We start from the raw sequence: 12760 nt of genomic DNA, 5'->3' as shown, positions 1-12760 counted from the left end.
GACATCTCCACTCAAAATATCACTTTTCTTGTTCTCCTCAAGTGTCTGTATCAGTTTCCACATCACTATTTTTTCATATCGTGTAAATATCCAATTGTTCCAGTACCATTTGTTGAAAAGACTGTCTTGTAGCTATTGAATTACCTTAGATAAAATGAACAAATTGCTTGAAATACATATACTGCCAAAGCTCTCTCAAGAAGAAACACATAACCTGAGTAACACTACATCTATTAAAGAACACAAATTTGTAGTTTAAAATTTTTCCTACAAAGAACTTCAGGTTAAACATGGCTTCACTGGTGAATTCTATCAAATATTTAAGAAAGCAGTAATTTCAATTATATACAACTCTGCCAGAAGATTAAAGAGGACAGAATACTCCCCAACCCATTCTATGAGGCCATCCTTACACTGTTACCAAAACCAGACAAAAATATTATAAAAATTAAAGACAGATTAATATCCCTCACAAATGTTACCAAATATAATTCTGCTGCATAAAAAATGGATAATATATCATGATCAAGTGGGTTTTATTTCAGGAAAGCAAGATTGGTTTAATAGTCAGTGGAATTCACCATATTTATAAACTAAAAATTAAACATAAGATCATCTCAATAGATGCAGAAAACAGCTGAAAAAAGACAACATCCATTCTGGTGAAAATTGTCAGCAAACTAGGAATAGAAGGAATGTTATTCAACTTAATGAAGGGAATTTATGAAAAATCTAGAGCTAATAACATACTTAATGGTAAAAGACTGAATGCCTTAATCCTAAGGTCAGGAAGGGATGTCTGATCTCCCCATTTCTATCCAAAATACTGGAGTTTCTAGCCAGTGCAATAAGGCAAGAAAAAGAAATATCATACATTCAAATTTAATGGGAGAAGTAAACTGTATTTTCAGACAACATGATTGTCTATATAGAAAATATGGAATCTACATAAAGTTCCTAGAACAAATAAGTGCACTTGTTAGCAATAAACAATAAGAAATTAAACAAAATTAAACTACTATTTATAATATTCAAAAATATGTAATACTTAGGACAAATCTGACATAAGATGGGTAAGACACTAAAAACTACAAAACACTACTGAGAGAAAGGAGATCGAAATAAATGGAGAACTATACTGTGTCATGGGTTAGAAGACTCAACATTGTTGTGATGTAAATTCTCCCCATGACAAAACACACGTTAAAAAGTTGATTAAACTTTGTTCAGCCAGCAAATCTGTGCTCACTCCCATTTATCGCCCCATCTTTTACCTTATCTTGAGTATCTCCAAACTTGCCAATTTAGATTCTTATCTAAAGAGAGATGCTATTATCCATTTTATTTAGACTTTAGTCAAATGGGCTAGGATTCATTTTAAGTCTGCAGGAAGGGAAAGAGCAGCTATGAAATTTAATATCTGTATATGCATATTTGCAATTGAACTTCTGGGCTGAACTCTGAAACCCAAAGAACTTTCCCATTAATAAAATGCAAGTAAAACAGCCGAACGAAGCACTGGGAATAAAAGTGTTTTAAGCAAATTGTAAAACGGTTGGGGTCTCTTAGATTCACTGACAGCTCTTGTTCTGGTTGGCTTTACTGTCCTGTCCCATTGGGTCAGGATGGCATTTCTGGCTCCATCCCACTTTCCTGGTCCCATCAGTCGAAGCTGGTATGGGCTACAAGGACGAAAGTGCACCTCCAGGGCCAGCTGGGGATCAGTCAGGAAGAGCCATGGTATGTTAGGCTTGGCCCCTATGAAGGAGCCCAACTCATCCATGTATGTGATGTAATCTGTCTACAAAGTCTGGCTCTGGCCAAACCTGGGGAAAGAAAAGAACACATTGGAATGAGTGCCACAGTTGTAAACAGAAGCACAAATTTCTTACTTTTTACTCTCAGAAAAGTAACATTTTAGTCAGCACCTCCAGTAATACCCCCACTCCTCCCTTTTTCCACAACCTAGAATTTATCATTTGTTCTTTGACTGTAAGTGAGCTTTTTTTTTTCCTCTCCTTCCTAACCTCTATTCAAGTGTGATGTCATTTTGGACTTTTGTCTCTAGCCATGAAGCCTGGAGTGAACTGACCCTAGGGTCTCAAGGTGACTGATTAACTTAGTTTACTCTTTGATACATGATTATTCTTTATATGACATTGCTTAGGATCTCCCCTAATGTTAGATTTTCATATCAATGTGTTTAAAATTGGGTTTATGTATAGTTTTAATATTGTTACAATTTACTAATATAAATTGTTTCATACGTTTAGTTGGAGTGTGATCTCATTTGCTTTTAGAAACCCTTATTTAAGCAATAAGATTGACATTGAGGCTGCTCTTTTTCCTCCTCATTATTCCTATTGGCCTCTAACATAAAGGGTAATAAGTAGAAAATACAAGGGCAGGTGAACTCAATTTAATTCTTCATTTGGTTTTCTTGTTACATCACTGCCACTGCTCAGTTTCCAGCTAGCTAGTTTGCTGACAGACGCATGGCTGGTGGGAAAGGAGCTGTTGGGGAAAGAGTCAGAGTCATTTCTCATCCTCAGCACTATTGGCATTTTGAGATGGATAATTCTTTGTTTAGGTGGACTGTTCTCTGCACTGTAGGATATTTAGCAGCATCCCTGGTTTCGACCCATTAGATGCTAGTAGCATGCCCTCTTCACTTGCAATGACCAAAAATGTTGCCAAATTTTGCCAAATATCCCCTGGGTTGCAAAATCACCCATCTGAGAACCTGTGCTCTAGAGTTACACAGGAGAAGTGCAATGACAATTATTTGCCCATCGAATACTGCTTGATTATAGCAAGTGTTTAAAAAATGTGAACTTTGACTAGTGAAAAGATTATAGAATCTATTAATGTTTTCCTACACATATAGGCAAATTTTAGGATTTGTTTATTAGCAAGTACCATCTCTTACCATTTGAGTTTCTTCCCCATTTTCTCACTAATATCATCCATCATTTCATTTGTAGTTGGCAGGGTGCATGAGTCTAAAAAAGAAATGAAGACAGAAATATTGAAAAAGACAAAGAAATCAGAAATATGTAATTATACATGATTAATTTCATTCAGTGTTTATGAACTATGTCCCTAAAAGATTTTGTATCAAGAGGAGCTATCTTTAGTATGTTTAGCAGAATAACAATTCACGGAAACAAAGATCTGAGAAGCCAATGAACCTGCTCTGGGAATGGCAAAGCTGGCCTACAATGAAATAGTGACAGTGGAAAAATTTTTAGCTTCAAGTCATCCTATCTTATATTTCTGATGACATTATGGAGGGTCAATCCTCAACATGCCTCGTGCATATAATACCTTATCAGTTTCATCATTTCTTTCTGCATCCTCTTACTAAGAATTCTCTCAAGAAATAGTCTGGTAAAATAATTCAATCTAAGGTCTATGGCAATTAAAATTGGACAATGGAAGGAAACCTGGGTTTTCCAGCATCAGCCTGCAGCCAAGGAAGATGTTTTAAGGGGCAGCAGAAAATTTTTATTTTTTTAATAAATTTCACTATATTAGTGGAGGCCTCTTTTAATTGCTAACTGTAGCTCATTTGCCTTTGTAATAATGGCAGGAGAAGTTATGGCATTCCCATGAATACTTCCCAGTCATTATTAGCATCTCACCTCAGCCTGCTGGTACCCTGTGGTCAGATACTTGCTGTGCCCCTGCTAGAAAGTAAGGGACCAGAATTTTGGTCATTTTGTTTGATGTTGTATCTTAAGTGCCAAGACAGAACCTGGCACATAGCAGGTGCTCAGTAAATATTTGCTGGATGAATAAATGATGCCCATTGTTTTATGTACATTTCTTGGGTTTATGAACTATGTCTGATTTTTCCATAAAACCTCAGATGCTTGGCACTGTTTTGCTTTTCAAGAGAAAAAGACAATAGAATCATTTTATAAGTGAGCACCCTTACAAAAGATTTCATAATGGGTTTTTTATTTTTTATTTATTTATTTATTTTTTAACATCTTTATTGGGGTATAATTGCTTTACAATGGTGTGTTAGTTTCTGCTCTACAACAAAGCATAATGGGTTTTTTAAAATAACAATCTTTCATGGTACATTTGAAATAGAAGCTTACTTATGCACAACATCTTAAGAAAACATACACATATACTCTATGATTTTAACTTTTTCTTCATTACTTGTAGTCTAAGTTTTTATGGACGGTATGTTAGGTAAGGTACACCTATATTGGCCAAGATTCTCAAACCCTTGAGTAAAAGGATACTTTCAATAATAGTGGTGATCAATATGATTGGAGTAAATTAAATTGATATTTGAGATATTGCCTTTCTCCTCATATCCTTGATTTGCCCACACAAACATACTTGTAGTCCCTGAAACCCATGGGGTCCAGGGGGAGGAAGGGGGAGAAGATTATCAACAGAGTAGGAGTGGCCCAACACTGTTATTCTGACACAGTTGACATCGGTAATGCCTCCAGCATGTCCTGACACCCACCAGGGTCCTTTCAACCTTTGCAATGTACCTTGACATTGCAGTGATCCACTGCTGTCCTTCTCTTGCCTTTATAGCCTTGCAAAGTCCTACCAATTCCCCTATGAGAAGTCTAAGCTCTTTAACACAGGTTATAAGGCCCTCCATGCTCTGGTTCCTTCCTCTATTTCTTGCTGCTGCCTGCCTCTGCTTTATATTTCCTTACACCAAAATGTTTCTGGTTCCTCACACACTCCATGCTGTACTTTACCTTTATATCTTTCCTCATGCTGTTTCGTTTTTGTGGAATAACTCACTACCCAACTCCCCTCACCAGAACACTGTAGAACTTTCCCTATTGCAGCATTCCCCTCACCTTATTTTAAGCTCTGTGAGGTCAAGAATCATGTGTATCTTATTCCCTTTATATCCCTAGCACCTAGCACAGTGCTTGGTGTATAGTATGTGCTCAGTAAATATTTGTTGACTAAATGAATGAAAGACAGAATGGTCCACTTACTTGCAAACACTTTAACTGTCCAGTGGGTCTGCAGGTCAGCTGTAGGGATGGCAGACCCAAGGGACCGGACAAGGTCAATCACAGCCAAGGTTGGCTTCTCCATCAGCAAGGGGAAGATGCCTTTAAACAAGGTGACCTCATTGTTTCTGCTTTTGATGATGGAGTCATCAAGGAAGGGGTAGGCATACCCATAACCTGTTGCAAAGATGACAACGTCAATGCCCTCAAACATTGTCCCATCCTCAAACATGGCTGAGGTCTCTGAACTCCTTCACACTGGGCTTGATGGACACAGTGCCACATAGCATGTAGGATGGTGGTTCGTCATTGAACACAGGCTCTTTCCTCAGGGTGCTATGGAGAAACAACAACAACAAAAGCCCTTGCTCTAAAGTACCTCATTTCCAAAAAATATTTGCAACAGCCCATAGCACTGAACAAATTTCAGGGTAAGCAGTTAATCGTCAGCATGAAGACAACTAAACTTTCTTCTTTTGGGAAAGTCCTTTCCTGTTGCTAGTAACAATCCTTAGGAATATCTGTCTGACATACAGATGGCGAACAAGCACATGAAAAGATGTTCAGCATTGCTAATTATTAGAGAAATGCAAATCAAAACTACGATGAGGTACCCCCTCATACCAGTCAGAATGGCCATCATCAAAAAGTCTACAAATAATAATTTGGGACTAACAGATACACATTACTATATATAAAATAGATAAACGATAAAGACCTACTGTGTAGCACAGGGAACTATATTCAGTATTTTGTAATAACCTATAACGTAAAAGAATCTGAAAAAGAATATGTGTATATTTAACTGAATCACTTTGCTGTATACCTGAAACATTGTAAATCAACTATACTTCAATAAAAAAATTCTATAAATAATAAATGCTGGAGAGGGTGTGGAGAAAAGGGAATCCTTCTATACTGTTGCTGGGAGTATAAATTGGTACAGCCACTCTGGAAAACAGTATGGAGTTTCCTTAAAAAACTAAAAACAGAGTTACCATATGATCCAGCAATCCCACTCCTGGGCATATATCCAGAAAAGATGAAAATGCTAATTTGAAAAGATACATGCACCCCAATGTTCATTGTAGTGCTATTTACAATAGCCAAGACATGGACACAGTCTAAATGTCCATCGACAGATGAATGGATAAAGAAGGTTTCGTATGTATATACAATGGAATATTAGCCATAAAAAGAAACGAAATTGAGTTATTTGTAGTGAGGTGGATGGACCTAGAGTCTGTCATAGAGAGCGAAGTAAGTCAGAAAGAGGAAAACAAATACGGTATGCTAACGCACATATATGGAATCTAAAAAAAAAAAAAAAATTCTTAAGAACCTAGGGGCAGGACAGGAATACAGTCGCAGATGTAGAGAATAGACTTGAGGACACAGGGAGGGGGAAGGGTAAGCTGGGATGAAGTGAAAGAGTGGCATGGACAAATGTACAATAGATAGCTAGTGGGAAGCAGCTGCATAGCACAGGGAGATCAGCTTGGTGCTTTGTGACCACCTAGAGGGGTGGGATAGGGAGGGTGGGACGGAGGGGATATGGGGATATATGTATATGTATAGCTGATTCACTTTGTGATACAGCAGAAACTAACACACCACTGTAAAGCAATTATACTCCAATAAAGATGCTAAAAAGAACCCAAAAACCTCTGTGTAACTGAAAAGTGGTTTCTTTTGAGGAGCAGTTGAAGGCTAACTTCAAAATAAACATTTCCTCTCTGTTTCAAGAACAGGATAAGAATTCACACAATGTGCTGCCTTGAAAGTACATCTAAAAGCTGGCAGCCTCTCTTTCCCCATATTCTGAAGGAACTTTCATGAAATGAAGGAAAAGTATGGAATGTTATATTGCTCCTGGGTTCAAGACATCTATTTCCCTCCAGCCCAACAACCCCAAATGAAAGGATTGTGTCTCTGATGGGCTGCCTCAGGCCTCACTGTTTCCTCTTACATGACAAAAGCATCCTCTACTCATGGTTGCTGTATTTCTGGTGAAGCTCAGAAACCAGATAATGGTATAATGGTGAAGCTCAGAGATTTAAAATTTTTTAAAACCTCACTTGGAAATTTCTGCTAAGGTCAGAAAAAGAGTGAAGGCTCACGCTTGGAAGGTTCTCATGTTTGAGTCTGTACCGTTCACGCGTAGCTGGTAACTTCTGTTGATGGTTGTGAGAAGGAGCTTTCTCAGCTGCCCACTGAAAGGAGGGCTGAGCTGCGGGTTGCAGACTGGTTAAAAAACATGTAAGATTCTGCTCCGGGAAACAAAGGTGATAAGACCTCACAATATTTCCATCCTTAATGAATCCCTGCTCTTTCGTTCCTGGACTCCAGCCAATTGTAACATGAGGAGAGAAGAGTACGTGCCCTACAGCTCCTTGGAATTTTCCCTAAAAGGATGTTCTCCAAACAAAGGAAAACAGAAGTATTATATAACAACAGACAATTGCTCCAGAGAGCTCACATTTTCATTATTTCAATATTAGGGTGGTTTGAGCCAGTAAGGAGGAAATTAAGCTCAGACTCTGCCTCTGGATGAGAGAGCTTGTCCTAGACCTAGATGCCAAGCAGCTCTGGGGGCACATTATCACTGTGTCTTGGGTTATAACTGTGTCCATCTCCCATCATCCCCACTAGAACATAAGGCACTTGAGGGCAAGGTCAGAGGCTAATTCAAGACTATTGTGCATGCATTTTAGCAGTCTGCCTTGGTGGTCTTTGATATTCCATCTCTGCTTATCAAGTCCTATTTTTGCTTGTTTAGATATACCCTCAATGTCCAGCTTAAAAGCTGTCTCCCTTCTCATGTCTTTGCTTGTCTTCCCTCCCACCAATTGGAAGTCATTCCACCAAGCTCTAATTGTCTTTACTGCCCTAATCATACTCTGTCCTATTCATTTATATTATGATTATTCTAATACTTCTTTTCTCTCTGCTAATACTTCTCTCTCTAATACTTCTTTTTTCTCTTTTCTCTCTCTTAGAATACTGTCTGCCTGCTGTACTTCTTATATGTAGCTATGCCTAACATAGTACCCGATGCATAATGAACTCAAATATTTATTTTCTGAATGAATAAATGAATGAATGAGTGAAACAAAAGTTCAGATAGTTCTGGTTCTATTATTTTCCCCTTTGCAATCCAAGTGATACTGACCTATTGTACATGGCTTGTTGAGCAACCTCTTATTACAGCAACAATAAAATCTTTAGAGGTCATGAGGTCCTATATTGGAGTACATTAAACCTAAGACATGCTCACATTCAGCGTGCTAGTATTTAAACTCCATTTGGTTTTCATTTTACAGAAAAAGCACACTGTGAAGAGTTCAGAATTATCAGGTTTCTCTCTTCTGGATTACCTTCTGCCTAACAGGACTTGCAAGATGAAAGCTTATGTAACACATTTTTCAAAAATTCCTCTCTGATCATGCAACGTACCAAGCAACTTTTCTTAGAAAATAAGGAAGGGGTGGGGTGTATGGAGAGGGCTAAAGTTTAGAATATTTGTATATGTTTACATCCCCACAGGGTTTTTGAGTATAATTCTGCTTATGCACAGTGACTTTATGGAAAAGAGACATTCCCCTCTTGTGGATAACCCAGAGTCTGACTTTGCATCTTATTGATCTATCATCTAATGCTTCTTCAAATAAATGTTCTGATCTGGCTGCACTAGTTGACTCACAGATTTCTGGATACACCATGTTCATTGCCTTCTTCTGTGCCTTTCATGGATTGCTGGTCACCCCTATCTAGAAGGGTGACCAGCAACCCCTTTTTCCTACCTGATACTGGCACACTGTTGTGTTCTGCACTGTTGAGAACGCCACTCTCTGGAGTTGTGTCACATAATGGTTCTGTACTTTTCTTGTCTGAGAACATCTTTCAAGTCTCAGCTAAGTGCTATCCCTGTAGGAAGTTTCTTTTGACTTGCTAATATTCTAGTAGTCCAGCCTCATCTAAATCTCAAGGCACTTGTTTATTTAGTTCACAGTCACCTAGGGCTGTCTTGTTGTAAAGTTCTATAATCTTTCTTTTTTTGGGGGGGGGGTCATGAAATTAAATTTTTATTTTTTTAGTTTTTTTTCGTTGTGGTTTCTGTATTTTATTTTATTTTATTTTATTTTATTTATTTATTTTTCTTCTTTTTATTGTGGTACACGGGCCTCTCACTGTTGTGGCCTCTCCCGTTGTGGAGCCCAGGCTCCGGACGTGCAGGCTCAGTGGCCATGGCTCACGGGCCCAGCCGCTCCGTGGCATGTGGGATCTTCCCGGACCGGGGCAGGAACCCGTGTCCCCTGCATCGGCAGGCGGACTCTCAACCACTGCACCAGCAGGGAAGCCCGAAGCTCATTGTCTCATGAGTGTTAATTCTTATCTCTGTTAGACAGATTTCATATTTCCTATCATGGACCATCATGTGTACTTTAAATTTTATTTTCCTCAACACCCAGTAGAGGGTTGGGTATTCAGTAGGAGATCTATAAGTAAATGTTGATTTAACTTGATGACCCCTTTCTAAGTGTTTTCTTATTAGTAACACAGAACAGTGATTAAATTCATCTGCCAGAAGTACTCTTTGGTATCATGGGATTTGGAACAGACTTCATCTCTTTCCACAGGAATGCTTGGAGCCATTCTTCTTTGGTTTTGAATGTAATATTCTATGCTTAACTTTTCAGACAAGTCTATGCCAGATGCGTTTGTTTGTTTTTTGTACTGGTTGCAAAATACATTCTCTCTATTTATTTTGTTATATGAAATTGGCTTCAGGATTTGGATCCACTTAAATCCATGAGATTTTGGCGTACATCTCCCTTCTGATATGGTCAGGGGGAGAAGTGGGGGAATGCAGTGAATTAGAAGCTGAGAAGTTTCCTAAGTTTGAAATTAGGCCAATCACTCCACAAAGAAGACATTTTCTTTTATTTCCTCAAGTGACATACCGTTTAACCAAGGTGTTCCTATATTCAAAAGCCCCTAGTGTCATCCAAGCCTGATTTGCCTAGACTGATATTCAGTTAAGTTAAATTCATTTACTAACTTACTTAGTCTTTCATTAAAATATGTATACCTACTATGTGCCAGGTCCAGTTGTAGGCACTGGGGATTCAGCAGTGAGTAAACACAACTAGTTATTGAGAAGTCACAGGGGATGTGGAGAGAAATGGTTATTGTTCCAGCATTCACAGATCTCTAACATGTGTGTGTTTGTGTATGGAGGAGAAGGATGGTGGAGAGGGGAGAGATTAAGACAAGTGCAGGCATAACTCTAGTGCAGGGAAAAATGTAAGTGACACCAAAAGGAAACCAAGTTACTATATGGATTCAAATGAGAGAGAACACACATTTATATAGGGGTAAATTAAGAGAGCCTTTATGGGGGAAGTGGTATTTGAGATGGGTTTAAAGAATGCTGGCTGATTGATTATTATTTTCTCTTGACCTCAAACAGGTTCTTCTAAAAAAATTTTATTTTTAAAAATTTTTGTACAACTTTTAAATGTTACTTTCCATTTACAGTTATTAAAAAATATTGGCTATATTCCCCATGTTGTACAATACATCCTTGAGCCTATCTTACATGCAATAGTCTGTACCTCTCACTCCCCCACCACTATATTGCCCCTCCCCCTCACTGGTAACCACTAGTTTATTCCCTATATCTGTGAGTCTGCTTCTTTTATGTTATATTCACTAGTAGTTATACTTTTTAGATTCCACGTATAAGCGATATCGTACAGTAATTATCTTTCTCTGTATGACTTGTTTCACTTAGCATAATGTCCTCTATCCATGTTGCTGCAAATGGTAAAATTTTGTCCTTTTTTATGACTGAGTAGTATTCCATTATATATGTATCACAGCTTCTTTATCCATTCATCTGTTGATGGACATTTAGGTTGCTTCCATGTCCTGGCAATTGTAAATAATTTGGCTATGAATATTGGGGTGCATGTATCTTTTTGAATTAGTGTTTTTGTTTTTTTGGGCTATATATCCAGGAGTGGAATTGCTAGGTCATATGGTAGTTCTATTTTTAGTTTTTTTAGAAGCCTCCATACTGTTTTTCACAGTGGTTGCAACAATGTACATTCCCACCAACAGTGTATGAGGGTTCCCTTTTCTCTGTATCCCCATCAACATTTGCTATTTGTGTTCTTTTTGATGATAGCCATTCTGACAGATGTGAGGTGATATCTCATTGTGGTTTTGATTTGCATTTCCCTGATGATTAGCAATGTTGAGAATCTTTTCATGTGTCTGTTGGCCATCTGCATTTCCCCTTTGGAAAAATGTCTATTCAGTTCTTCTGCCCATTTTTTAATCAGGTTGTTTGTTTTTTTGATGTTGAGTTGTATGAACTGTTTATATATGTTGGATATTAATCCCCTACTAGTCATATCATTTGCAAATATTTTTTCCCATTCAGTAGGTTGTCTTTTCCTCAAACCTGTTCTTTCATGCTCTGCTGTATGAAGCTGGGCCTGGGACTCTGCAAACATCATTCTCCTTTGCCAGCTGGCTCCTTGTTTGGGGGGGGTCTAGAACCTGGAAAAGAAGGGGCTTGCTCCTTTCTGTTTGCTTCCTGTTCCTGTCAGCACTGCTGCAGCATTATGTCTTCTGCTTGGCAGCGATGCTGGTGCCATAGCTAGGTCCGGGTTACAGTTGTTCTAACACTCCTAGAACCAATTTATTTATGCTGCTTCAAAGAGACCAACACCAGCCAGCTGGCAGCCTCCTCAGAGGTACCATCTCAGCTCTGCAAGTTCCCTTTAAGCTTCTCAATTCCAATAATCCCAGTCTCTCCCCTTTGTCTCTTCAGGCCTGGAGGTGGTAGCTTCTTCGGCAGTTGCTACCTCTATGATATTCTGTGTTCTCTTTTTGTCCTTTAGGGTTTCTGATATCTTACCAACAATTTTTTTTTTTTTTTTTTTTTGCGGTACGCGGGCCTCTCACTGTTGTGGCCTCTCCCGTTTGCGGAGCACAGGCTCCAGACGCGCAGGCCCAGCGGCCATGGCTCACGGGCCCAGCTGCTCCGTGGCATGTGGGATCTTCCCGGACTGGGACACGAACCCGCGTCCCCTGCATTGGCAGGCGGACTCTCAACCACTGCACCACCAGGGAAGCCCTCACCAACAATTTTTAATATTATATTCTTTATGTTAAAATAAGTGGTGATGTTTCTATTTTCTGACTGGGTACTGACTGATACAAAAGTTGGTGCCAGGAATGGTACAAGGAAATGGACACTCAAAAATGAGATTTGGGAGTTGGTTTGGTCATCTCCCTGAACTTGAATGCAGTGCTGAGCCCCTTGACAATTGTGAATTGGGATGCAGTGATCCATGGAAAATGGTGGTATCACAACTAACCATATTATCACCTGTGTTTGATTGTGGGGAAGTACGTACTAAAGCAAGTGCCTTGGAGGAACAAGTGGCTGTTGCACTTACCTGTGTGGCAACAAAGATGACTGAAAGGTCATGGGGAGGGATGGCTACTCTGAGCACACTGAAGTGCTTAAGAAAGAAAATGACAGGCTCCGGTCTTTAGACTCTCAGCTCAATGCATGGTCAGAGAGGCAGAGCTTCTGTGGTGACCCTAAAAGGATCTCTTATTCTTCGGGGCTAACTTTGTTGAAATTCAGAACAAATTTAACTTTTGCAGGCTTCAGAATTATAACATAAGTGGAGTCCCCAGCCTCAGCAAGTCTTTCAATAAACCTGAGAATC

At 39.0% G+C, this 12760-nt stretch overlaps 1 protein-coding gene across 1 annotated transcript; it reads right to left on the bottom strand.

Annotated features, from left to right (window-relative positions):
* Positions 1-1270: 1270 nt before the first annotated feature.
* On the bottom strand, positions 1271-8906 carry LOC137209323 (putative dimethylaniline monooxygenase [N-oxide-forming] 6). The gene is given in 5 exon segments (XM_067710895.1): positions 1271-1826; positions 2930-3002; positions 4989-5251; positions 5253-5385; positions 8810-8906. Coding segments are annotated over 5 exon segments (909 nt in total). The 3' UTR covers positions 1271-1483.
* Between the last annotated feature and the right edge of the window lie 3854 nt (positions 8907-12760).

The sequence above is a fragment of the Pseudorca crassidens genome, chromosome 2, assembly GCF_039906515.1.
Source record: "Pseudorca crassidens isolate mPseCra1 chromosome 2, mPseCra1.hap1, whole genome shotgun sequence".
Classification (NCBI taxonomy): Eukaryota; Metazoa; Chordata; class Mammalia; order Artiodactyla; family Delphinidae; genus Pseudorca; species Pseudorca crassidens.
This window is presented reverse-complemented; position numbering and strand designations above follow the sequence as displayed.